The sequence below is a fragment of the Larus michahellis genome, chromosome 11 (genome assembly GCF_964199755.1).
Source record: "Larus michahellis chromosome 11, bLarMic1.1, whole genome shotgun sequence".
NCBI lineage: Eukaryota > Metazoa > Chordata > Aves > Charadriiformes > Laridae > Larus > Larus michahellis.
Window position 1 is genome coordinate 1,737,531 of NC_133906.1, and position 27,683 is coordinate 1,765,213.

At 50.2% G+C, this 27,683-nt stretch overlaps 3 protein-coding genes across 4 annotated transcripts; all 3 read left to right on the forward strand.

Annotated features, from left to right (window-relative positions):
* Positions 1–11,648: 11,648 nt before the first annotated feature.
* On the forward strand, positions 11,649–16,448 carry LOC141749821 (protocadherin beta-15-like). 2 transcript variants are annotated; one of them, XM_074603965.1, is made up of 3 exons: positions 11,663–14,242; positions 15,259–15,338; positions 15,446–16,448. In XM_074603965.1, exons 1-2 carry the CDS (start codon positions 11,804–11,806, stop codon positions 15,289–15,291), a joined length of 2,472 nt encoding a protein of 823 aa, XP_074460066.1. In that variant the 5' UTR covers positions 11,663–11,803; the 3' UTR covers positions 15,292–15,338; positions 15,446–16,448. The 2 variants fall into 2 exon arrangements, with proteins under 2 accessions (XP_074460065.1, XP_074460066.1); XM_074603964.1 differs by lacking the exon at positions 15,259–15,338 and having other exon boundaries at positions 11,649–14,242.
* A 1,226-nt stretch (positions 16,449–17,674) lies between these two features.
* On the forward strand, positions 17,675–18,820 carry LOC141750028 (protocadherin beta-1-like; the record flags this gene model as incomplete). The annotated part of the gene is made up of 1 exon (XM_074604433.1): positions 17,675–18,820. A coding segment is annotated over exon 1 (1,146 nt), but the record flags the coding sequence as incomplete, so codon positions are not given.
* A 1,372-nt stretch (positions 18,821–20,192) lies between these two features.
* Positions 20,193–23,069, forward strand: LOC141749822 (protocadherin beta-15-like). Its single transcript, XM_074603967.1, has one exon. It carries the CDS (start codon positions 20,498–20,500, stop codon positions 22,937–22,939), a length of 2,442 nt encoding a protein of 813 aa, XP_074460068.1. The 5' UTR covers positions 20,193–20,497; the 3' UTR covers positions 22,940–23,069.
* Positions 23,070–27,683: the final 4,614 nt, after the last annotated feature.

A 27,683-nucleotide genomic window follows, 5' to 3' on the forward strand; every position in this document is an offset into this window, starting at 1 on the left:
TCCCATAGCTGCTGCTCTAATCCAGCTTTTATTATTGGTACTAAGCCTCACCGCTTTTCTGCTTTGCAACACCCTGGAACACATTGGATATTTCCTTGTGGAAGCTGTATTTTCAGACTAGTGTTCCGAAGCTGGAGAGCATTTGAGCCATCAATGAGGTAAGAAGGAAAGCAGCTAAAAGGAAAGGAGTTAAAAATTTCAGATTCTAGGAGGCAACATCAATCAGCTTGTCTGAATGCTATGCAAATTAAAAGACTAATATCATATTAGTTTGGTCTTTTTTTCACCTTTGGGCAACACTGCCTTGAAGAAAATTTTTTTCTGTACTCTCGTGACACTGGAATTCAAGTATCTGTGCAGTTCAACACCTATCTTGATTTTTGTAATGTTTTGCTTGTGAGGCATATGCATAAGTAAGAGAAGGTTATGTACAAAGCAAGAATTGCTGTACAGGTTTAGTTTGTTCAACTTAAAGGTTTTGCCAAACAGTTTCTCTGATGCCTTTTTGTTACGTGAGAAAGTGTCAATAAGCAAAGAGACTGGAGAGCTAGGAGTCCCTTGGTTTAGCATTTTTATGTAAAAGTAACTCATACTCCATCTACTGAACAACAATATAATGAACATTTATCTGTTCCTGTCACTATCCAATACCCCAGGTTTACCCTCAGAATGGCAGATGATTGTGTACTGGGCACAGAGCTCTTTTTTCCATATGTTCAAAACGATGCACATGTAAACTTGGGTTTGGGGTTAAAAAGTTCAACTTAAGGAACACAATGCTTATTCACGCAGGCAGCCTGTATCAATTCTTAAAGCCTCACAGTCACCCATGACTTTGTACCGGGTTTGGGTTTGGTTGTTTGGTTTTTTTTTTTTAGCATTTCTTTTTTAGCTGCCTTGATGAATATATCAAGAAATAGAATGATGTAGATGAAAGAAATAAAATGAGGAAACAAAGAGACACTGATTTAGTTGTTAACTACCACCTGATAATGAATATAATGTATATTTTGAGAGGAAGGCCAAGAATCACCCCAGTTCCATGCTAAATTTCCTACCATCTGATACCCAGTAGTGAGTTTGAACCCTTTTAGGCAGAGTTTAACTTTAAAACTTTAAACATAGAATGGTATTAGAGAAAAAGGGTATCATATAATATTATTCTCCATTTGAGAGTTTTAAAAGAAAGCACTGAACTTTGCATAGCAGCACTGCATTTTGCATAGGCTCTGGGCAAAGTCTGCCCTTTAAATGCCAAGTGAACCCAATCCCTTCTGGAAGACTGACATGGGATTACAAACTTCTGGACAACAACTGGGCACTTAAAGGAAAAAAAAAAAAGTTGCTCAGTAGTGTCAGGACACATCTGCACATGCAGAAGCAGAATTTTGTGGGCTTACAGAACTCTACAGTTAAAGAGCTAATGATCTTCAGCAGTGTATTGCCAAGTTCAGGAGACACAGAGCAGGGTTTTCAGGATTACACTTTAAGAAATCTGTCCTTAATTTCCAGTTAAGACATATTTTAAGTAATCTCTCATCATCTGGGCCTTCAGGGCTGGTCCTAACTACTCATGTGATGTTTGGTGAAGTTGAGTAAGACATGCATTTTATATACATGTAATTTTCTTCAACAGTGGAAATATTATGTACCTGCTGAATTTGAAGTATACAAATCCATTTTCCTCTAACAATACATATCACACTGCCCATTTGCATTTCAAATATCTTTGCCTAACTAAACTTACAGTCTAGAGGACTAAACTGTACCAAAATAAAATGAAACAAAAAACTGATCTTCAGCAGAAATTAAATAGTACTGTGAAGTGCAGGAACAAAAATGTTTTGCACAAAACAATTTTATAAAAGAAGAAAAATGAGACAAACTCTATTTTTCTTGTACCTTAAGGATCTAAATGGGAGATGTACAGTAGTGCATGATATGCTTGCTTCTTGAAAATCATATTTGCTCACTTTACCTTGGCTGAAACTTATTAATATCAAATGCCTCCACAACACTAATCTTATTTAAAAATCTTGGCTTAAAAATTTTAAGTTGTATTTTCCTTAAAGCATTATGAATGAATAAATCAGTCATGAACAAACCTGGGAATGTCGCTTTAAATTGAAGTGTGTGATTAGGAATATTATACATATATATGAATTACTAACAACTGTCTCTCTCTCTAAATAAGTGCTTGTATCCCCTTTTTTTTGACTTCTATAAAGATTAAAACAGAAGACAAGCATGTAGTAATGAATGTGGATACAGTTCTTTAAGCATATTTAAAATGATATAAATATTTTCTGCATTATACACGCATTGGCCTGACAGAGAAGGAAGTTAAGAGATTATTCAGCCCTGGTGTCTCCTACAGCAATCCCTGATTCCCAGGGTTTAAGCCGGCTGCTGTCCTCACTTGCCCTGTAGTCCCAGTGCTGGGGGGAACCAACACTGCTCAATACTACTGCAATTTCATTTTTGATCTGTGGCAAGGACAGAAAGCCAGTGTTAGGGACCCCAAGGGATAAAACAATCCTCATAGCTGCTCCATGACCCATATTCCCACATAAACCCAGCTCAGTCCAGAGTTCTGGGTCCCCCCTCACAATCTCATGGCCTCACTAATGACCTCATAACTCCCCTTTCTCTCCAGCTTCCTGCTTTGAGCCAAAAACTCTCAAGATCTGAGCTTGTTCCCCTGGATCTGCATGTGTGCTCCTTTCCCCCATGCACTGAGAAGCACAACTGGAGCCAGCGTCTGTGAACAAGGATGCTGATGGATGGATGGATAGATAGATACATAGATAGGTAATAGATGGATGGATGGGTAGGTAGGTAATTAAATGGATAGATAGATGGATAAATGGATGGATAAATGAATTGACATACATGAATAGACGGATAAATGCATAGATAGATACATACGTAGGTAGAAAGAAAGAGAGAGAGAAAGAAAGAAGAAAATAAAGAGACCTGCCTCTCTCCGGGGACTCTGTCCCTTGCCCTAGCCGAACCCGAGGAGCTGCCGAGTCCAGTTGTTTCCAAGCTGTATTCTGCCGCACCTTCCCATGACTTGCAAATTCACCACGCGGTTTTTTTCCCTGGTGGCTGCTGCCCTCCGCCGGTGAGCAGCGGGAATTGCAGCAGAATATCCCCGGCCTGCCGAGCCAGGCAGGCGGATCCGACCCCGCTGCCTCCAGCCCTGCCTGGGCCAAGCTCGGGGCAGGGGCCGATTTACTGGTGGACAAAAAACTTCATTTAAGTGATCCCAAGGTGTGCCCAAATCTCACTACCTTTTTTGTTGGGCTTGAGCAGATAATATTTTTATATATGACTCATGGACTACAGGTTATTTTATATTAGGCCTCCCCATCATTGATGGAATTCAGTACCCTTGTTATAAAAATAGATAATAGATTACAGATTACTTTTTTTTTTTTTCAGATTTATGAACCCAGCAGTAGAAGAATTTTGACATCAGAGATGTGCTGCACCTGTCCAGGTATAAACTCTTTGGAAAGTAAATTAGCTGTCATGCACCTTCAGCAATACCCACTAAATGCGTTGCTTTCATATCTGTTTACTTTGTAATTATTCACTAGGAACTGTGTGTGTACATCTATCTTTAAGTTGCTGTTCAGTTTTTCATTGCCAGTGTGTCCACTCCATTAGTAAATGGGATATTGACGTGAGTATATGTCTGTTGCCTGAACAGTGAATAAACCCTTTCTGGATTTGTTCCCACAGGATGGATGTTTTCTGCTCTGGAAGTCTCCTCTCTTTCAGAGTATCTACATGTCATTGGTCAGCAGTACTGAACATGTCAAAACATTATCCAACAGAAATATGGCTTTTCACAGCTCAGCTTTGACAAGATACAACAGGTATAAAACAAAATAGTCACAGTACAAGGGTATGTTAGGACACTGAGAGCCTAAACTTCACAACTTGGTGTAAAAGATGTCCCAGAATGTTCACTGGTCACCCTGTATTTCTGGGAATGGTTTAGTTGTGTAGGAGAAACAAGGGTGATATTGTGAGCCTAGAGGGTGCCTTATGTGCAGTTGCTGCTGGAACCATAATGTGAGAGGAATGAACCTGCAACTGGGCATAAAAAGCCTTTGTTTTCCCAGGTATCCTCCCAGGAAGTCTCTGCTGCTTCTGTAAAGCATAGGCCAGATTTATCTTATGCTGGGGTTATACAGCTCTTATTACTTAGCTGGATTTGGTTTACTAACAGTTATGGCCACTTAGTTAACCATTGGACTGGTCACTGTGTCTTCAGGAGCAGTAGACGTGAAGTGTGAGGTGGTTCCCTCACGTTGACCCATCTCCCTATTCACATGTGACATAAGTAAAAGTGACAAAGCCTCAGTTCAGAAACTGGTTTCTTTCCAGGCAGTGACCAACCACACTGTCCATGAGACTATACTTGAATGGCTTCTCCATTGACCGCCATTTTAGGTGGCACTGGGCCAAGTGTTTCTCCCTTCTCAATATGTTCATGCCATCCAATAGTTACAGGATTGGGAACTTGGCATGAAGATAAGCCAAGCCTGGCATCAGGAGACAGAAACTCGGGCACTCATGCTTGCCTTCTCTGGGGACTTAATTCTGTTAAACTGGATGAGATACTAGGGTTCCCTTTGGTTTGCTGCTACCTTCTGATCATTTTCTTGCTCCCCAAGTGGAAGGAGAGGCATTCTGAGGGAGAAAGATGGAAAAGAGGAAATTTATGTCCTAAGCCAGACACTGAGAATGGGGAAAGGACAGGCACAAACTTTCTCCTGTCTTCCTTCTATCTTCCTCTAATCTTCCTCTCCTGACTAACTGTTTTGTTTCTTCCTTCTTTATGTCCATTTTCACTCCTTTCTGATCCATACATCTGCTTTGACTTCAAACCATATCTAATACCCTTTCTGCTTTTCTCCAGAATTCCCCATACTCTTTTCCCTCTGGCTGATTGGACCCCACTTCCCCTTTACTAATGCCTATTCTGATTCTTTTCTTACAGATGCTACACCAACAAGCTTCTCCTAAGTTGCCTTCAGGATGGATCCTCTGTCCTTACCCTTCTTAATCAGCCTTGTCAACAAAACAGGTTCATGCTTGTCCTATCTTGGCCCCTCTTGCATAGCACCTTTCCCTCCTTTAACCATTGCTCCTCAGTCTTCCTGCTCCTGCTTTATCTCCAATTCCAAATCTGCTTCTCAGTTCAAGTCCTGTTTCTCTCCTCAGGTGATGTGATAGAATTTCAATATTATCTCATCCAAAGCCAACCTCTCCCCAGCTTGGTTCTTTCCTGGCTTGTCCATTAAAAAGAAAATGTGCTATTTCTGTGCCCAAAGCAGCATACAGTCTGGTTATTTCTCGCTTTCTTATTATATTGCTCAACTGTTTTCCTTCAATCACTTCTAGTGACTATTTTCAGGTAACCAACAGTAGAAACATTTCTTCACAAGCTGGAAGTTTCTTGCCCTTTTTCATGAAATGCTGTGTGGCACTTCTGTCCCTGAAGTCTCTTTTTCAAGGCTATCCAAATGTCATTGGGAAAATCATCTTATTCTCCTCTGTTGCTTCATGAAAAGCACATGGAAAGCCAAGATTATTCACACAGTGGACCTGAATTGCCTGACAACCTTGTGCTGCTTGACTGTTCATCATGTGACTTTGTGTATTTTCTCCTCCTAGGCAACCACAACAGCCACTGCAGGAAACTGTGGAAGGAGTCATACAGAAATTGGACAAAAGAACATGAAAAAAAAATCTCAATAGATTACATTTTTGGCCCACAAAATGCATGGATTTAGAGCTAGAAATTAAACTATTATTTGTGGGCTGTTTGAGTCCTCAGGATGCAAGAAAACACACAGCTCTAAGGATTTATGAAGAAAATTGTCTGCTGCATATTTGACCTAGGAGTGAGGTCGAAGATGCAAAAACTCAGTACCACTGAGCACAAAGTTTACTAAATGACAATTGCTAAGTTGGCTTCAAGGGTATTCATAGTAGCAAAGTGTTGATGTTGTGATTTATTTTCAAATGAGAAGTACTGAGATTGTCATGGCTAGAGAGAATAGCAAGAATTTCTTGTCTTCAAAGAGGTAGGATTGTTCTCCAGGGGTCAGTACTGGGTCCAGTCCTCTTCAATATATTCATCAACGACTTGGACGAAGGAATGGAGTGTACCCTCCGCAAGTTTGCTGATGATACAAAACTGTGAGGGGTTGCTGACACAGCAAAAGGCTGTGGTGCCATACAGTGAGACTTGGACAGGCTGGAGAGTTGGGCAGAGAGAAACCTTACAAAATTCAATAAGGGCAAGTGTAGGGTGCTGCACCTGGGGAGGAATAACCCCATGCATCAGTACAGGTTAGGGGCTGACCTGCTGGAGAGCAGCTCTGTGGAAAAAGACCTGGGAGTCCTGGTGGACAACAGGATGACCATGAGCCAGCAATGGGCCCTTGTGGCCAAGACCAATGTCATCCTGAGGTGCATCAAGAGGAGTGTGGCCAGCAGGTCGAGGGAGGTTATCCTCCCTCTCTACTCTTCCCTGGTGAGGCCTCACCTGAAATGCTGTGTCCAGTTCTGGGCTCCCCCGTTCAAGAAGAACAGGGAACTGCTGGAGAGGGTACAGCAAAGGGCTACCAAGATGATTACGGAACTAGAACATCTCTCTTATGAAGAAAGGCTTGGGTCTTTTTAGTCTGGAAAAAAGACGACTGAGGGGGGATCTTATCAATGCTTATAAATACTTAAAGGGTGGGTGTCAGGAGGATGGTGGTGCACAGTGACAGGACAAGAGGTAACAGGCACAAACTTGAACATAGGAAGTTCCATCTAAACATGAGGAGGAACTTTTTTTCTTTGAAGGTGGCAGAGCACTGGAATAGGCTGCCCAGAGAGGTGGTGGAATCTCCATCTCTGGAGACATTCAAAACCTGCCTGGACACATTCCTGTGCAACCTGCTCTACCTGCTCTAGGTGAACCTGCTGTGGCAGGGGGGTTGGACTAGATGATCTCCAAAGGTCCCTTCCAACCCGTACCATTCTGTAATTCTGTGTGATTCTATGAAAAGGTCTGGGTAGACATCTGGCAGGTGTCTTCTGTCCAGCATTATCTTTGGAGACTGGAGAGTGCAGAATGTTTGTGAGAAGGTTTGTGAATTCAGACTTCTGAAGCAGGGAATTTCCCTTTATTCTTCAAAGTTGGAAGGTAGGCAGGGGAGATTTTAGAGCAGAAACCACACAAACTGATGCTAGTAGAAAAGAAGTACTACTACCCAGGAGGAAATATGGTCCACCTTGCGGCCAAGGAGAACAAACAACATTTCCACCTCAATCAAAACTCCAGAGTCCTGACAGTAAAGGAGTCGCTGGACTGAGAGAAGACCTGTCCACAGAGCAATACCTGCACACTCTTCTTTAATATATTATTTGAAAATCCATTTCAGCTGATCCAAGGGGCAGTTGGAAGTTCATGATGCTGAAGATGAACTGAATTGGTTCTTAAATTCAGATTACTCTAGGAGGGGACATACAACAGCTGGAGATTGCCTTGTGAAGTAGAAATCAGCCTGTGCTTGAAAACGCCTCCATTTCCTCTCTGTCTTCTGGAAGATGCAGTGCACAACAGATGAGCAATTCTTGCTACATATGTCCATAGCTTCCATCTTTGTTAAGCACATTTAACAGAAGGTTTGTATAGGACGCCTTCTAGACGTTTGATACTTGCCTGAATTATTAATGCCAAACCAAATGTCTCAATAAGTACTAAGAAAGTGCGTTTATTTGCCAAAGACTTCAGGTGGGAAATGCGTTTCATCATTTGCCCTAGCAATAGCCAGAACCTAGCGGAGGAGGTGCGCGCTGAGCGAGACTCGGGAGTGGACGCCCACGTGCAGTTCCTGAGTTGGACGCCCAGCGCCGCTGTTGGCCGGCGCTGTGCGTGTATTGCTGCTGCTGGGCGGGGAGCTGCCAAGCAGGGAGGGACCAGTCAGCACCAGACAGATGCTGCATGGCTGACATTAGCTGAGAGCCCAGCCAAAAAGTCCTAGTTCACAGCCTTTCCAAGGGATATGCTGGGAATTGCCACATCGAGAACCGTCTGGAAAAGCCAAGAGCACAAGGCAGAACCGGGGATGTGAAGGAGGGAGACAGTCTCCCGGGCTTCCCGAGCCCGCTGATGCCACACTCCGTCCCTGGGGGATTTGGAAAGATTTCGCCGCAGGTCTGGAGTGGCTCAGGTTGGTTGGTAAGCACCGACTTAATACCGCGAGAAAGAAATGGTTACCTTTAACAGAGTGATGGGGAAATCATTAACTGGGCTGAAGGCAGAGAGAGTGGAGGTCGGTTTACCTCTCAGAAAATGAACCACAAATAGGATATGTTTCACCGCTATTCAGCGTAACAGAGCCAGAAGTTTGGGAACGATTCTCCCAGCTTTCGTCACCTTTGCATATAGCAGACAGCTCAGGGCAGCAGTTCCGCGGGAGAGCTGGGAATTCAGGCGCTGTCTGAATGCTACACGGGAAAGAAGAAATCCATCCTCGGAGCTGGCTGGGACTGAGAGGACGGGAACGTTAGCCCCTCTTTTCACTCGGGCATGGAAACCACAGTGACTCGGGGAAGCATCTGTGCTGCAGGCAACTGCTCCTCCCAAGCCGCGCTATCTGCAGGCTGTGCTGGAGGTGGATGGGCAGTGACCCGAGGGATGGGGAAGAAGCCTTTACAGAGCGGGGAACAAAACCCGGCATGGGGCCCCTGAGATTTCACTCGGCAGATCTGAATTCCTAGCTGGAAGACCAAGAAGGGGATTTTGGAAACTGAAATTTCTTAGGCTGCTTTCTTAAGTGCGGGGAGAATCCTCTTATAGTTGAAATACAGAGATATATCAGGAACTGAGCAGAATATGTTGCTGTAGCATTTCTCCAGCATTTATATAAATCTCGTGGTAAAGAGGAAACAGTGTTTCGGAAATTTCAAGCTACGTTCTTATGATACAGACATCATCACTAAATCAAAAAACGAGGAAGCTTGCAATATCACAGTGTGCTCAAGGAGATAAGTGAGTTCTCTGACACATTTATGTGAATAACATTCTTATTATGGCTATGGTTCCTTAGTCTGTCCTAAAACACAGTGTGCTCTCATCAGACTTATACATACTTCTTTTTTCCTCTCATACACATCCATTGTATTGTTGTGACCCAATGGAAGACACCGGCATCCAGTGGTGCACGGTAAGTGACCCCTCTTTATTTCACAGTTCTCTAAAACCTGAAAGAATATGACCTTCACTCTAAGAGAATCTTCTGATGTGCGAAGATACTATGATAGCCAAGAGCTCCGTTAAGCATCCCTATTCCTCTTACACCCTTCTACACCTGACGCTGAAGGACACCATTTCCCTTCGGAAATGAGGGGAGCAACAAATCCCGGGTTACTGCAATCAGGGTGTGAAGTGTCTGTGGAAGATCTTCTCAGCTTGTGCCTGTTCCCTGCTGCGTAGTGGTGACAAGGATTAGGTTACAGAGAAGAAAATACACCTTCCCTTCTCGGTGGTGCCAAGAGCTGAGTAGGAGCACTGGCAAAGGCTCAAAGCAAATGTATTCCAGATATCACTGATATTTTTGCATGGCAGAAATGAGGAAAGAAGCCACATCCCCAACACACCTACTGCGGTACTTGGCTTGTGTTTGGTTTTACATCAAGCTTCCGTTTTGGTGATAATGGTAGTAACTCGAGAGATGGAAGAGAAGAAAGGAAGAAAAAGCTGACATGACCTTTGATGTAAGTTAACCTTTTAGATCCAATCACGCTTCCAAGTCAAAGGGCAATAAGAGGATATCACCAAAAAATGGCTGCATCCCTGCAAAGTCCTCTAGTAGCTCAAAATCTGGGGAATCCTAAAGTCGACCCTGATTGTTCTAAGACTTCACTTGGTGAGTATTGTTTGACAGTGTCAGGCTTTTTAGCAACCAGAAATAAGGGGAAAAAAATCTAAGAAACTAAAGGAAAGGTGTCAAAACCAAGGAGGTTAGGATACTTTCTTTGTAAAAAAAAAAATAAAAATAGCGTTGTTCCTTTTATAGTAAAAGCGGAATTAAAATTGTTTGAAGCAAAAAATAAGTAGTGCAAGTTGTATTTTGTTTTCTCCATATATTTTTTTATTATTATTATTCTGTAAGACGAAGACTGGTCTTGGAGGCAGCTGTGCGCAACTCCAGTACATTGTGTGTCCGTTTGCTGGAACTCGCCATGGAGCCCGCAGGAGCAGACGCGATATAAGTCGATCCTCAGGACTGGCGACGAGTGCCTGACCCTGGGGTTTTTATCCGGTCTTTGGCCTGGATCCTCGCTCGCACTACCAGGGCGTACTCAGGACACTTCCCTCTCCCCTTCCACCTCCTTTTCCCCACGGCTTTTCCTCCCAGATCCACTCTTGACCTCTCCCTTTTATGGAGTTTGATCCTGCTTCTAATCATCCCATAATAAGCTTTGCATATTCCTAGAACCCTCCTCAGACACTTCGTAATCAGTTTGCTTTTTCCTATGAGATCCTTTCTGATAATCCATGACAATCTTTTTTTTTTTTTTTTTTTTTTTGCCCCTTATCGCTTACAAGGTTTGTGGTCGAACTTCTTGGAGTTTACACTTGAATGGTTCCTTTAATGGCCCGTCCATCAGTGTCATTAGAGCCCCGGTCTTTACTATTATCTCCCTTAGCTTCTGCTAGTTAGCGCTTGTGTATCTGCGGGTTCAATTTATCCTGTTAGTTTCCTTGCCTTTTGTACTAAACAGCTGTTGGCCATATAGCCTTTACACAGGTGCAGGAGTTCAGTTTTGGTCTCTGAGTACAGGGATTATTTCTAAGCCTGTGTGATAACATCTGAGGAGAAAGGACCGTATACCTCCGAAATATGACAACAGGTTGCAGCATTTCGATTTGTGTGTACGGCTGGGGACATTTTTCATGAATGTGTTATACAATGACACACCTTATCATGGTGTCAGCAGGCAGCAGGGGAGGATACTTCTGTCAATTAAGGAGGAAAACGCTTTTCTGTGTGAAAATTGTGTGTCTTTTGGGCAAGGTGTGATACACAATGTGAAGAAAACAGCAGTAGGATGATAGCTTCTAGAACTAGAACAGCATTATCATTCTAATGTGATGGTGAAGTAAGGGGACCTCTCCCTTTCGGAACCTCTCCCTGGCACCAGCTCTCGTATTCAGTAGCGGTACTTCTCTGACCAGCCGCACTTGCGAACTGTCCTGTGTTGATTAACAAGTGAAGAGAAGGAAAATGCCGCAATGCGTCCTGTGGAAGTGGCAGATCTCGAAGTGCCTACATAACACAGGGGGAAACTAAAGAGCTGCGTATGAAGAGTTCCCGGTGGCGAGCTGGCGAGTGATACCCGGAGCAGCGCTCTGTATGGAGGAGGGAGCCTGCTTCCGAGCGAGGAGAGCTTTTAAACTGCGTTTTTCGGCTTCGGTTTGGCACGGAGAGTGCAGAATCAAGCAATAAACTCGGAATCAGCAGCGCTGCCCGGAATGAGAAGGCAGAGGAAATATTCCCCCTTGCGACGCTGGGTGGGGATGTTGGCCACGGACCGGCAGGTTCCTCTGCCCGCACCAGGTTTGCAGGCATAGGGAGACAAAAAAAAAAAAAAAAAAAAAAAGCCCTGTGAGCTGCTCGGGAAGGGCAGCGGGACACGGAGTCGGGGTGCTCGGCGCCTTTCACACACCCTCACCCCGGATTCCTGACAAACACCGCTCTGCCTCGGACGCTGCTTAAAAATGCTGGGAACCACGGAGGACGCTGGCTGGCTTTTTTGGAGAGTAATGGCGTGTGGGAGACAGAGCAGAGGCAGCAAGAGGCAAGTGATCTTGTTTATTCTATGCGTTTGCGTGTGTCAGAGCGGGGCCGAAACCCTCCGCTATTCTCTGGCGGAGGAAATGGAGAGGGACTCCTTTGTCGCCAACATTGCAAACGACCTGGGGGTTTCTCCGAGCCAGCTCGCAGCTCGCAAGGCCCGTGTTGTGTCCGAGGGAAGCGAGCAGCTTTTCCGCCTTAATCAAAACACTGGAATCCTGACGGCAAAGGAGTCGCTGGACCGAGAGGAGATCTGTCCGCAGAGCGATACGTGTACCCTCTTCTTTAAGATATTCTTTGAAAATCCCTTGCAGCTGATACGAGGGGAGATGGAGGTTCGTGACGTGAACGACAACTCCCCCGAGTTCCCGGAGAAGGAGATGGTTTTAGAGATTCTGGAAACGGCACCACCCGGGTCCCGCTTCCCTCTGGAAGGCGCCCAGGACAAGGACATGGGCAGCAATGGCTTGCAGAACTACAGCCTCGGGTCCAATTCGCATTTCTCTCTCGCTCTCGGAACAGGGAAAGATGGAGTAAAATACGTGGAGCTCGTCCTAGAGCGGCAGCTGGACCGCGAAGAGCAGCGAGAGCTCAATTTACTCCTCACCGCCACCGACGGGGGCTCGCCACCCAGGTCGGGCACAGCTCACGTCCGGGTCGTGGTGCTGGATGCTAATGACAACATCCCGGTCTTCGGTAGGGAGGTCTACGAGGTGCGCCTGGCCGAGAGCAGCCCCCCGGAGCAGCTGGTAGTCAGAGTCGTGGCCATGGATCCTGACGAAGGGTCCAATGGGAAAGTGCGGTATGCTTTCACCCAGACATCGGAGCGGTCCCGGCAGCTCTTCGAGCTGAACCCTGTCACTGGGGAGATACGGGTGGCGGGCAATCTGGACTTTGAGGAAGCGAAGAACCACAAGATGGTGGTGAGAGGCACAGACGGTGGGGGGCTGTCTTCGCATTGCAAAGTGCAGGTGGAGGTCCTGGACGTGAATGACAACGCCCCGGAGATAGTGCTCACCTCCCTCACCGCCTCCATTCCCGAAGATGCCCCGCCCCGGACCGTGGTGGCCCTGTTCAGTGTGCGGGACCGGGACTCCGGGGACAACGGCAGGACGGAGTGCACAATCGATGGGAACTTGCCCTTCAGTCTCAGTCCCACTTTCGATAATTACTATGAGCTGAGGACAAACGCGGCGCTGGACAGGGAGAGGACGGCAGAGTATAACATCACCATCACAGCCATGGACTGGGGCACGACGCGGCTGAGCTCTCAGGAAAGCATCTTCGTGCAGATATCAGACGTGAACGACAATCCCCCGGAGTTCACGCAGGAGATTTACACCATGTCGGTCACAGAGAACAACAGCCCCATGCTCCAGATCGGCAGCGTGAACGCCATAGATGCCGACGCGGGAAAAAACGCCCACGTGCGATACGCGCTGGTGCGTCAGGAGAGCAAGGAGCAGCACAACGTGTCGGTCAATTCTGAAAATGGGGAGGTTTATATCCTCCGCCCGCTGGACTACGAGGAGGTGCGCGCCTTCGAGGTGATGGTGCGCGCCGCCGACAGCGGGTTGCCGCCACTCAGCGCTCAGGCGGTGCTGCGCGTGGTGGTGCGGGACGAGAACGACAACACACCCGTCCTGCTGCACCCGCCCCCCGACAGCAGCGCGACGGCGGGCGAGCTGGTGCCGCGCTGGGCACGGGAGGGCTACCTGGTGGCCAAGGTGGTGGCAGTGGACGCGGATGAGGGGCAGAACGCGTGGCTGTCGTACGAGCTGGCGAAGGCGACGGAGCCGGGGCTGTTTCGCGTGGGGCTGCACAGCGGCGAGGTGCGCACGGCGCGGGCTGTGGCGGAGAGGGACACGCCCCGCCAGAGGCTAGTCGTGCTAGTGCGGGACCACGGGCAGCCGCCGCGCTCCTCCACCGCCACCCTCGGCATCGCCCTGGTGGATGGCTTCTCTGACGCCCATCTGCGGGTGATCGAGGAGGCACCGGCCGCCGAGCCTGATGGGCTGCTGACCCTGTACCTCATCGTCTGCCTGGCCTGCGTGTCGGCACTATTCCTGGCCACCGCGGTGGCCACCGTCGTGGTGAGGGTGCGGCGGGCCAGGAAGAGAGAGGCCGAGACCTTGCCCACGTTCCCGAAGGCTGCCACGGAGAGCAACGCGGGGTCCCTGCCCCGCAGCTACGTGTACGACGTCTGCTTTGCTGCTGGCACCGTCAACAGCGAGTTTCGGTTCCTCAGGCCACTCTTCCCCTGCTTCCCCTCCGGGCTGCCCCCCGGCCCGGGCGAACAGCGAAGCTCGGTGTGCTCGCAAGAGGTGGCCAACCTCGGGGAAGAAGGCGACTGGGCTGCACAGGTGAGGGACCTGTCCGGGCCAAGGCGATGGGGGGAGCGGGGAGGGAGCAGCGCTGGGGGCGGGGGGGGGTGGGGTGTGCCCACCCCTGGCATTAAGGACTACCATTGTTGCAGAGCTGCTGGTGGAGAAGCCACTGGGGAGGGAGGAGAGGGTAGAGAGAGTCTCAAAGCTGCTGGCGGGGCTCCACTGCCCCCCCCGGCGGGGACCTTCCAGGAGGATCCGCCAAGGCTCAGTGGCTCCCCAATGCTGACTTATCTTGCCCCTCTGCATCTAGCTTTATGCCCTGAGTATTTGCGTTAGAGCAAGTCTTTGCTGTCACCGCAAAGAGGGGCAGCTGGACTCATGAGAAGATGAGAAGTAGGGGCCTGGATGTGTGAGCCACACAGTGGGTCCTTTCCATGCACTGTGTAGAGCTCGTAGGGAGCCAGGGCAGGAATGACCCTGCTCCTAGTGACACGTCTTCCCGGAGGCGACAGCACCAGGAATGTAGTGGTCCTGTCCAGTGTCAACAGGGACTGTGGGGACAACGTGCAAAGGGGTGCAAAAAACATCCCTGACGGCATCCCCTGCACTGCTGTTAGGAGCTGGAGCTCGGCGCTGCCAAGTGCCGTCCATTCACGAGGGTGGTAGCAGTACTGAACTCAAGCTGTCTTACAAGCTGCTGGAGGCCACGGAGGTGGGTACCTCTGCCATTAAGTTCCCTTGCATTTTTGTGGCTTGGGTGAACAGTGTTGGCCAGAACAAGGTGGTTATCAGGGCTTTACATATATGAGAGTGAAGACCCACAAACAACATCTTACACCTAAGCCCGAAACACCACAACACCCAATAACATTTTTATGTTTCATAACTACTGATGGCTTGGACTCACTTTACTGCATGTTGTCAGAACTGCAGCCGCAGTAGCCTCAGAGGAGACAAGGACCCACCTCGATACATCAGCATTAAACCACATTTACTGTTTGTGAGAAAGTGGTTTTATTTTGAGCTCTTACCATCTTAAATTACTCCCTCAGACTCCTCAAAGGTTTGCAGAAGTGCCTTTGTGACATCCACAGTGGAGGATGGTTTCCAGCTTTAGATTGTCTCCATTCAGGTCAGAGACCCCCCACCTGGTCCAACCTCCTCTTTGGCTTTGGGTCTTGCTGATGTGTACTTCCCTTCAACGCCCAAACGACAACCTCCACTCTCTGTTCTTTGCAGGGCAGAGCTCCCCTCTCTGAAGAGCCAGGTCCCAGACCTGCGGAAGCAGCTTGCACTGCAAACAGGGGGATGGAGCTAAACATCAATTCTGATCAAAACCCTTGGCTCACCCATCAGTAAGTGAGGAGAAAGACAAGCATGTCTGTCCTCACTGGCTAACGTCCCCACAGGGAAAAGAGAATGAAGAGAACAAGCACCCACCAAAAAAGGACCGGGGAGGTGAAAGGCTTCTCTGTGAGAGAGCAAAACCACTCTCCTTTTGAGCAGTACTTTATTCATGTAGGTATTTTGTAATTGTGATATGGCTGGAAGAGGACTGTGTTGCATGTTGATTACACCGAGACTTGATGTATGATTTTGAGAGTGCTACTGCTTCTAGATGTCAAGGTAAATCCTGAAAACTGGAAGCAGACCTTCAAGATAACTTTTTCCTACATCACCTTTTCTGTGGTATTTTTTGTTTGGTTGTCTGTTTTTCTTATGGAGAGGGCTCTGTAACTGTGTCTTAATTTTCTGCAGTCTGTGCAACACCAGGCCAAACAGATATCATTAAGCAAAATCAAGTGGTGTCTGCAAAGTAACTCCTTAATAACAAGCAGAAGCTGATTACATTAGAAACGGCTGGCATCATTGGCACACTTCGCATATTTGAACAGGAGTTTACAGGTTCTTCGTACTGTAAGATTGAGCTCTGAAGCTTTGAGCAAAATATTCTCTCCTTTTTTTTTTTTTTTGTAATGTGAAGTTGAAATGAACATTTCAGGATTTTTCAGTATAAGGTAGTAGAGAATTAAAAGTGCTGTTTGTGGTTTTACGGTAAAATAGGCTAAAACATTTACATTAAACTTAAGGCACTGTAGAACATAGAGCATCAAGAAGTTTTCTTTCATTAATAGGTATTGATCTATAATGTAACGTGATATTTCCTGTCGCTCACACATTTTTAAGAGTCAAATGCCTGATGACAGAAAACAATAAAACCTACTTGGAATTCCCTCGGGTGATTGTGCTGTCTCGAAGGTCACTTCTTAGTCATCGCTGAGGAAACAGCCCCCCACGAGCAGGATTTCGGGAATAAATCGGTGCTTTTGGAGTAGATTTTATGGAGGGGAAAATAGAGCGACCTGGAAACAGGCCGTTCTTAGAAGCCGAAGCAAGGCTTTTCTGAGCCAAGCCCGAGAGATGCTGCCCCACGCCTCTTTGCGAGAGCTTCCAGTTGGGGGAACAATCTCAGTCCCTTCCAGAAACCCGCCCGAGAATTGCTACTGGGAATTACGCGGCGATCGCTGCCGTGGTTCATGGACCAGCTAGACACCCGTAACACTACACAGCTTTTTGTAGCTAAACAGCCTAAAAGTAATTTCTTCACTGTGCATAAACAGTTCAAGCCGGTGTACGAAGGGACATTAGAAAAACAGCTTTAAATAAATCTAATTTTCAAACAAAAGGCAAACAGAAGCACTGCTCATTCAAGTGGTGGCCATACTTTGAATAGGATTCTATGGACAATTAAATCTGTATGCCTTGACTTCGGAACAGAGAAAGAAATCGGTTTCTCTCCGTTTTGCCGGCTTTGCGCTGGGAAATCTCCGCGTCCTTCTGCAGGTCGGCCGCCTGGTGCCGCTGCTGACCGCAGAGGCGCGGAGGCTCTGCGCAGCTCCCAGATCCGCCTCCCCCGGGGCTCTGCCGGGCGGGGCTGCACCATCCCGGCTGCTCTGCTCGGGGGTTGTCAGGCTGGATGGGCAGCTCTGTCCAGCTCGCAAGGGGAAGAGATCGGTTCGCCGGAAGGGAATGGAGCTGAGGAAGAACGAGGAACCGCTCCCAGGGCAAGCAGTGGCTCTGATCCTGCTTCTCTGTGTGTCGGGGATGAGAGCAGAAACCGCCCGGGACTCCGTGCCCGAAGAGGCGGAGAGAGGCTCCTTTGTGGCGAATATCGCTAAGGATTTGGGACTGACCGCTGAGGAATTATCCGCTCGACAGGCTCGGCTCGTTCCTGAAGGAGAAAAGCAGTATTTACAGTTGGACCAACACACCGGGGATTTGGTGGTGCGAGAGTAGGTGGACCGGGAGGAGCTGTGCGGGCAGAGCGAGCCCTGCCTGGTGCGTTTCGAGGTACTGCTGGAGAGCCCACTGCAGTCCTCCTGAGCTGAGGTGAGCCTCACCGACATAAATGATCATGCTCCCGTGTTCTTAAATAAAGAGATAGTTTTAAAGATCCCGGAAACTGCAATGCCGGAGGCTCGATTTTTGTTGGAAAGCGCTCAGGATCCAGATGTAGGGAACAACAGCCTTCAGCATTACAGGATCAGCTCGACCGACTACTTCCATATCTACACCCGGAGGCGGAGTGACGGCAGGAGGTATGCCGAGCTGGTGTTGGACCGGGCCCTGGACCGGGAGCAGCAGGCAGAAGTGGCTTTCAGTGTCATGGCTGTGGACGGTGGGTCTCCACCGCGCCCTGGTACCGCCTTAATCCGCGTGGTAGTCCTGGATATAAATGACAACATCCCGGTATTTTCCCGCAGTCTGTATACAGTCCGAGTATTAGAAAACAGCGCCGAAGATACCCCAGTGGCGGTGGTGTCTGCTAGCGATTTAGACTCGGGAACGAACGGGGATATAACCTATTCCATAGTTCAAAATTCAGAGGAAAATCTCCGAACATTTAAAATAAATCCAGGGACTGGGCAGATTCGACTGAAAAAGCCGGTGGACTATGAAGAAACAAAGACCTACGAAATAGACGTCCAGGCCACAGACGGAGGGGGCCTGACCACGTACTGCAAGGTGAAGGTGCAGGTGGAGGACGTGAACGACAACGCCCCCAAGGTGATCATCACCTCCCTCACAAGTACGATCTCGGAAGCCGCCCCGCCAAACACGGTGGTGGCCCTCTTCAACGTGCGGGACTGGGACTCGGGGGACAATGGCAGGACAAGGTGCGAGCTGCCGGGCGAGCAGCCCTTCAGTCTCACGCCGCTGGCGGCGGACTCGTACGCGCTGGTGACATCAGGGGAGCTGGACCGCGAACAGGTGGCGGAGTACAACGTGACGGTGCGCGCCTGCGACGAGGGCTTTCCGCCTCTCTCGGCGTCCAAGACGCTGCTCGTGGGGCTCTTGGACGTGAACGACAACGCACCCTCCTTCTCCCAGGACGTTTACACCATGGTGCTGAGCGAAAACGAGCCCGCGGGGACAAGCCTGGGCCGCCTGAGCGCCACGGACGCCGACACAGGAAAAAACGCCTGCGTGAGATACGCGCTGGGGCCGCTGCCGCGTCGCAGCGGCATCCTTCGTGTCCGTGGACGCGGAGAACGGAACCGTGCGGGCACTGCGCCCGCTGGACTACGAAGAGTTGCGTGCCTTCGAGGTGATGGTGCGCGCCGCCGACAGCGGGTCGCCGCCGCTCAGCGCTCAGGCCGTGCTGCGCGTGGTGGTGCGGGACGAGAATGACAACGCACCCGTCCTGCTGCACCCGCCCCCCGACAGCAGCGCGACGGCGGGCGAGCTGGTGCCGCGCTGGGCACGGGAGGGCTACCTGGTGGCCAAGGTGGTGGCGGTGGACGCGGACGAGGGGCAGAACGCGTGGCTGTCGTACGAGCTGGCGAAGGCGACGGAGCCGGGGCTGTTTCGCGTGGGGCTGCACAGCGGCGAGGTGCGCACGGCGCGGGCTGTGGCGGAGAGGGACGCGCCCCGCCAGAGGCTAGTCGTGCTAGCGCGGGACAGCGGGCAGCCGCCGCGCTCCTCCATCGCCACCCTCGGCATCGCCCTGGTGGACGGCTTCTCCGACGCCTTCCTGCAGCTCTCCCACGCTCCTGCGGGGCGGCAGCAGCAGCAGCCGCAGACGCCCGAGGAGGACTTGCTCACCACCTACCACACGGCTGCCCTGGGCTGCGTCTCCTCGCTCCTCCTCCTCTCCGTCCTCGCCTTTTCGGCGGCCAAACTCTCCAAGGCTCGCCTCCGGGCACGCCTTTCGCCTCCCTCTGCCCGCTGCTACGCTGACAGCGACTTCACCGCCGACACCGTGGACGTGGCCGGCACGGTCACTCTGTGGCCGGCCGAGCGCTACGAAGTGTGCCTGAGCAGCGGCTCGGGGAGGAGGCAGTTCCAGTTCCTGAGGCCCGTCCTGCGCAGCCCGCAAAGCAGCGTCGCAGCGGGGCCGGGCAAGGGCGAAGAGCCGCTGTGCAGCTGGCAGGCCGCGGGCGAGAGGGAAGGCGAGGCGGGGAGCACGGCCCCTCTGCCCGTTCAGCCGCCGGACTGGCCGGACGACAGGCGCGTCCATGCGTGAGCCTTGTTGAAACCCGCCTGCCTTCCCCGTCCTCAGCCCGAGACTCCTGAGTAGATGTAGTACCGTGCTGGGCTGTTACATGCATGCTGCCCGATTGCAGCTTCCCCGGCCGGGGAAGGCGGCTCGATCCCTCTGGGTTGCGACTCCGCCCTACGGTGCAGCAGGAAATGCCGTCCCACACTCTCGCCGCCGTGTTCCTGGAACTGCAGGGAGCGGCCGTCCGGGTGCCAAGACTGTCTGCCGGCTCTGGGCAACGGGCATCGGGGAAAGAGACGGGGCAGCTGCCGGCGCTGCCGGTGCGCTCGGAGTCAAGCGTCGGACCCGCAGGATTCCCGGCGCTCCTGCGCTGCGCTTCCCACGCCAGCACCGTGTGCGCGCGGGCCCGTGTGCCGGTGCGAGGCGGCAGCGCGGGCAGCGGGCGGCGGCGGGCGCAGTCCCGCCGCGGGCCGCAGGGTGGTGCTCCCGGCCAAGGCGGCGCCGAGCGGCTGCGGGCGGGGAGGCGGCCCAGCCCAGCCCGCCGTTACCCAGCCCAGCCCAGCCGAGCCGAACCGAGCCGAACCGAGCCGGGCAACGGCGGCGAGCGGCGGCGAGCGGTGCCCCGTGCCAGCGGCTGCCGGGCCAGGGCGGCCGCGCTCCGTGCCGCCATCCGGAGTCGGCGAGAGGGAGGCCGCCCGACCGCCGCCCCGCCGCGCTGCTGCCGGGCGCCGCTCTCCGCGGAGGAGTGCGCGGCGATCCGCGAGACGGAGGCTGTCCGCCGGCCCGAGATGGCGATCGCAAGGCAAGTGCTTTGTCTCTGTGCTTTCCTCTCCCTGCCGCTCGCTCGCTCCGAGCCCATCCGCTACTCCGTAGCCGAGGAGGCGGCGAGCGGCTCCGTGGTAGCCAACGTGGCGGAGGACGCGGGGCTGTCCCCGGCGCAGCTGGCGGCTCGCGGCGCCCGCCTGGCCTCGGAGGACGGCCGGCAGCACTTTCGCTTAGACCCCGCCACCGGCCGGCTCGTCGTGGCCGAGAGGCTGGACCGGGAGGAGCTGTGCGGCCAGTCCGCTACGTGCACGCTCCCCTTCGAGCTCCTGCTGGCAAACCCGCTGCAGTTCTTTCGGGTGGAGGTGGCCGTGGAGGACATCAATGACCATTCCCCCGTTTTCCCAGTGGAACGAGTAGTTTTTAAGATCCCGGAAAGGAGCGACCTGGGCTCGCGTTTCCCTCTGGAGGGTGCTCGGGACCTGGATGTTGGCAGCAACAGCATCCAGGCTTACAGCATTTCTCCCGAGAACGAGTACTTCAGTGTCTCCTTTGCAAGTCAGATGGAGGAGAACAAATATGTTGAACTGGTCTTGGAGAAGGCTCTAGACAGAGAGGAGGAGGCAGAGGTGGTTTTCAGTCTCATTGCCATAGACGGGGGCTCTCCTCCCAGGAGTGGGACCACACAAATCCACATTGTTATTCTAGATGTAAATGACAATTCTCCTGTCTTCACACAGAAGCTGTATGTTGGGCTGGTTTTGGAAAATGCGCCAGAGGGCTCTGTGTTACTCAAAGTGGTGGCAACTGATCAGGATGTGGGAGTTAACGGGGACATCACGTATGAGTTCAGTGAAGCAGTGGGCCAGAGTAGGTCATTATTTGTGATTGACGCCACGAGTGGTGAAATTAAACTCGCGATGCCTCTGGACTTTGAGGTGGCAGAGAATCATGAGCTCAGTGTGCGGGCCACGGATGGCGGTGGCCTGTCAGCAATCTGCAAGGTGTTGGTGGAGGTGGTGGATGTGAACGACAATGCACCTGAGCTGGTGGTCAACTCCTTCAACAGCCCCCTCCCCGAGAACGCATTGCCTGGAACAGTGGTTGCCCTCTTTACTGTCAGGGACCGGGATTCTGGTGCAAATGGGAAGATCTCCTGTGCCCTTGAGGACCAGCTATTGTTCTCCCTGCATCTGGCTTATAAGAACTACTATGAGCTTGTCACCGTCAATGCTCTGGACAGGGAGGAGATGGCACGGCACATCGTCATTTTAACAGCAGCAGACGCAGGGTCACCTCCTCTCACAACCACCCAGACCTTCACGGTGGACATCTCCGATGTCAACGACAATGCACCTGCCTTCAACCAGACATCATACACGATGTACGTGCATGAGAACAATGTCCCCATGGTGCTTGTTGGAGCTGTCAGTGCTGCAGATGCTGATGTGGGGCCCAATGCCAAGGTGACATATTTCCTGGCACCGTCCCAACCCACAGAGCAGCCTCCCTGCTCCTGCATCTCCGTGAACTCTGACAATGGGCACGTGTTTGTGCTGCGGCCTCTGGACTATGAGCAGGTGAAGCAGATTGATGTCTTGGTGAGTGCCTCCGATGCGGGATCTCCTCCTCTCAGTGCCAACGTCACCGTCCACCTTGTTGTGGTGGATGAGAATGACAATGCGCCTCTGGTGCTGTACCCATCACAGGACAGCGGTCCACCATCCAGCGAGCTGGTGCCTCTATCAGCTGAGGCAGGGTACCTCATCACCAAAGTGGTGGCTGTGGATGCAGACTCGGGACAGAACTCGTGGCTCTCATACCACCTGCTGAAGGCCACCGAGCCCGGGCTGTTTGTGGTGGGTGCCCAAAGCGGTGAGGTGCGGCTGAAGAGGCCAGTGACAGAGAGGGACGCTGTGAAGCAGAAGCTTGTTATTGTGGTGCGAGATAATGGGCAGCCACCGCTGTCAGCCACTGCGGCACTGAGTGCACTCCTGCTCAATGACTTCTCAGACGTGCGCCTACCGCACAGCAGCCTGGCCACAGAGGATGAGAGTGACTCCCTGACAACCTATTTAATCATTTCCTTGACCTTTGTCTCACTCCTCTTCCTCGCATCCATGACAGCCTTCATCACTCGCAAGGTGTGCAAGAGAAAGGAGCTGAAGGCAGGGCACGTGCTTTATGGTGCTGGCAACTTGCAGAGCAGCCTGGCTGATGCAGCCACAGCAGGGACCTTGCCGCATGGCTATTGCTATGAGATCAGCCTCACAACGGGCTCTGGCAACAGCGAGTTCAAGTTCCTGAAGCCCATCCTCCCCAGCCTGCCACCACAGCAGTGCACCACGGTTGGGGGCACCCATGATGAACAGGATTTCCCCCATGGCCCCATTACTGCAGAGGACATGGCACCAGAGAACCCCGGGACCCTCTCTGCAGAACAGTTCAATAGTCTTTCCTTTAACTAGCATGGAGTCAGCACATACAGAGGCTTCATTCATGCCTCACGATAGGAAGGGATCCCTGTTACAGCATGTGGCAATGGTTCCTCCCAGGTTAATCTGCATTTGCAATTGGTGTCAGTGATTTCTGCCAAATTCTATGTCAGAAGAAATTTTGTCTCCCCCTCCAAACAAACAAACAAGCAAACAAACAAACAAAAGGACCTCAAGCCTCCTTCACCCAGGAAATAATATTCTTCAGCTGTGAAATGCTTTGCGAGTGGGGTTAGGTCCAGGGTCACCAGTCAAGTTCTTGTCTCACTTGCTGTTAGGCAAGCTCCTGGCCCTCTTATTCTGTGCTGTAACGCAATGGCAAAGTCAGGCAGACAAATCCCATTGTCCTGGTTTCAGGTGGGATAGAGTTAATTTTCTTCCTAGTAGCTGGTAGCCTAGTAGCTGTGTTTTGGATTTAGCATGAGAATAATGTTGATAACACACTGATGCTTCAGTGGTTGCTAAATCGTGCTTGCACTAAGTCAAGGACATTTCAGCATCCTAAGCCCTGCCAGTGAGGAGGCTGGAGGTGCATAAGCAGTTGTGAGGGGACAGAGCCAGGACAGCTGACCCAACCTGGCCAAAGGGATAATTCATAGCATATGACATCATGCTCTGCATATAAAGTGGTGGGAAGTGGCCGGGCATCTGAGAATGCTACTCAGGAAGAGACTGGGCATCAGTCCTTTGATAGTGAGCAGTTGTTTTTCATTTGTGTCACTTGTCTTTTCTTGGGTTTTAGTTATCTTTTGGTTGTTGTTGTTGTTGTTATTTTCCTTTAATTATTATTAGCATTAGTATTTGTTTTGGTATTAGTTTTAGTATTTTAATATTTTATTTCAATTCTTATACTGTTTTCATCTTTACACAAGAGTTTTGTCACTTTTACTCTTCCAGTTCTCTCCCCCTTCCCACTGTGGGTGAAAGGGAGAGGCAGTGAGTGAATGGCTGTGTGGTGCTTAGCTGCTGACTGGGGTTACACCACGACACACACGCTCACAGAAATGCATGTAGTTGTCCACCCGGGTCAGAAAAGCAAGGAAATTGTGAGTACTGTGTTACTGTGTGGTGCAAGCAAGGGACTCTTTCTTCTCGGGGTGCTGGATGGCTCTGTCTGAGATGTGTGGGCTCTGTCTGTTTTTCCGTCTGGTCTCAATGTCTGTCTGGACAGCCGTTGTGTGCCTGCCTATGCTGCAATAGTGCTTCCCAGTGAAGCAGGGAGTTGCTGCCATCCAGACGCTCTGATCAGGCAAGAAGGGTATTTTCAACCATCACCCACAGATCCCTTTCTGCAGGGCTGCTCTCCAGCCACTCCTCTCCCAATGTATATACATACCCAGTACTACTCTATTCCAGGTGCAGAATCTGGCCTTTGGACTTGTTAAATGTCATGCCGTTGATGATTGCCCAATGCTCCAATCCATCTAGATCCCTCTGCAAGGCGTCTTTTTCCTTCAGAGAGTGAGCAGCACCTTCCTGTTTGGTATCATTAGCAAAGTTGCTAATGGTACCTTCAACTCCTGCACCCAGAGCAGTGAAAATAGTATTGAACAGGACTAGGCCTAGAATTGAACCCTGAGGAACACCGCTGGTGACGTGTCACCCGCCAGACGTTGCTCCCCTATTCACTGCAACCCTTAGAGCTCTGCCCTTCAGCTGGTTCTTCACCCCGCTGACAGTGAACGTGCTCATCTCACAGTTGAACAACGTGTCCAGAAGAATTCTCCGAGGGATGATATCTACAGTCACACAAGAATCCAGAAAAACTACATCCACAGCCTTGCTTCATGCACAGGGCAGGTGACCTTATAATAGAAGAGTGTGGACCTGTTGGAGTGAGTCCGGAGGAGGGCCATGAGGATGACCAGAGCACTGGAGCACCTTTCCTATGAAGAGAGACTGAGAGAGTTGGGGTTGTTCAGCGTGGAGAGGAGAAGGCTTCAGGGAGACCTTATAGAAGCCTTCCAGTATGTAAAGGAGGCCTCCAGCAAAGATGGGAAGGGACTCTTTATTAAGGAGTGTAGCAATAGGAAAAAGGGGAATGGTTTTAAACTGAAAGAGGGGAGATATAGATTAGATATTAGGAAGAAATTCTTTACTGTGAGGGCGATGAGACACTGGAACGGGTTTCCCAGGGAAGTTGTGGATACCCCTTCCCTGTAAGTTTTCAAGACCAGGCTGGATGGGGCTTTGAGCAACCTGGTCTAGTGGGAGGTGTCCCTGCCCATGGCAGGAGTGGTGGATCTAGGTGATCTTTAAGGTGCCTTCGAAATCAAACCATTCTATGATTTTATGACATCAAATTAATTAAAGAGGACTTTCCCTTGGTGAATCCATGTTGACTGCACCTGATGATTGCATTGTTCTTTCAATGCTTTTCAGTAGTACTCAGTATCATCTTTAATCTATAATTTTCCCAGGGTCTGAGGTTGGACTAACAGGTCAGTAGTTTCCTGGGTCTTCCCTCTTGCCCTTCTTGTAAATTGGAAGAACATTGTCTAGCTTCCAGTCAGCGGGACCCCCTCCCCAGTCTCGCAAGGCCTCTGGCAGCTGATCAAGTGGTGTCTTGCTGTAACATGAACTAGCTCCTTCAGTAATCTGGGACAAATCCCATCAGGCGCCATGGACTTGTGAACATTCCGCTGATGCATCCAATCCCTGACAATTTCTGTGTCCACCAATGGAAAGTCACTGTTCCTGCATTCGTGGTCCTCTGACTCAGTGGACTGGGCAGCCCAATGTTCATTTGCAGTATTAAAGACTGAGGGAAGAAAAGCATTGAATGCCTCCTCTTCTTCTTCATCCCTGTCGGTCAGGTTACTGTCTTCAACAAGTATCAGTCTCATGTTTTCTTTAGACCTCCTCTTGATATTGACATACTTTAAAAAGCCTTGCTTGTTGTCTGACACAACGCTGGCCAGTTTCCACTCTAATAGTGCTTTGTGCATTCATGTCTTCTCCCTGCATAAACAAACCTCAGATCTGCAGTCTTCCTGCAAAGCCTGACCTTGCTTCCCGAGATCACACAATTTCTTTTTCCTCTTGAGCTCGAGGAGGAGTTCCCTGTTTGGCCAAGCTGCTCTTCTGCCCTGTTTGCTTGACTGTTGACACAGTGGAATTGCTTGCTTGTAGACTGTAACTGTTCAGAGTTGTGAAAACATGCTCATTGCCTTTGGGTGCATTGTAAGGAAACTGCACAGGTTGCTTCAAAGGACTTTGTCTGAAGGTAGAATTGAGGTGAACCTGGAAAAATCCCATTGAGTTTTCTCTGATCATTGTTCCTGAGTTCAGAGGCTTCTTGATGGGAGGGGAAATCTGTCCCACCAGGATTTCCTGGGTTTGTGTTAGAGCATTTGCATTCTCCTTTTTGCCCTTTCTCCTTCTACTTTGTGAACTGTGTTTGAGCATTGTCTTACCTCTTCCCCTTAAGAAGGACTGTCACTCCATGTAGAATATTGGATTCTTTAAAAGAAGGCTGTTTGAATGTTTGAATGGCACAGAATATTTGGAAACGTGACGTTGTGTTGTGCTGCAGTTATTAATTGTAAAGCAGGATACCCTTGAGTGTAAAAATGAAATAAAGAGAACACCTGAATGCCTTGTGTGGAGACAGTAGTCTTTGTTGAGTTGTTTGTTGGTTTTTTTTTTTCTGGGGAAGCTCTGTCAAAGTTTTTCCAAAGGTTGTGAGCTTTTTTCTCATTTTTGTCCCTTGGCTGATGTAAAGTTGAGCAGGTACATTTCTTCAGTTTGGCAATGAGGCCTGTATCGCATTGAGTGAAATTGTGGGGAGCACGGCTTTGCTGACAGACCTGTATGGGTCTTCTGAGCACTGAGTTGCTGGTTGCTACAGGGCCCAGTTAGACCCAGTCAGCAGAAACTGGCCCCCACCCTAACAGGGACCGTGGGTATGCAAAGGCCTCTGCAAAGCAGTGAGGTTGCGGATAGTGACCTATCCCACTCTTCCTAGAGTGCCAGCTGCAGAGGGCAACTGGGAAGGCTTTGAGCACAAAGTATTCTGATTCCAAATGTTTTGATGGATGACAGCATACATGTTGCTTTGGAGAAGTCTTTCGGGGAGTCCCAGGAGGTTGGGAATTGGTGGATGAAGAACTACTACCAGGGATACGGTTCACTCTCAGGAAACGCAGAGCACTACAGGCATCTGCTCCACAAAGGCCTCAAGAAAAGGATAAGGCCTGAGGACAGGCCACTGTAGTGATGCTGACCAGAAGACAGTTGTAGAGCGAGGGGTGAATGATATACTCTCCAGCTAACCTGAGAGGAAACATAGAATCGTTTGGTTTGGAAGAAATCCTTGAGACCATTGAGTCCTACCGTTAAGCAAACACTACCAAGTCCACCACTAAACCCTGTCCCTCAGCACCACATCCAGGGACGGCAGACACTTCCTTTGGCAGCCCGTGTTAATGCTTGGCAATCCTTTTGATGAAGAAATTGTTCATAATATCCAGTCTAAACTTCCCCTGTCACAACTTGGGGCCATTTCCTCTCATCCTATCACTTCATACTTGGGAAAAGAAACCAACACCTACCTCCTTAAATGTTTGAGGCATAGGCCTGTGCTGTCCTGTGCTGTGTTGTGTGGCACAAATCCTTTGGTGGGAAGATAAACTCAGCTCATTGTAATCGCAGAGGCTGCAGGCAAGTCCTGCTTGGTACTGGATAGAAAGCCACCTGCAAGCAAGAAGTCCACCTG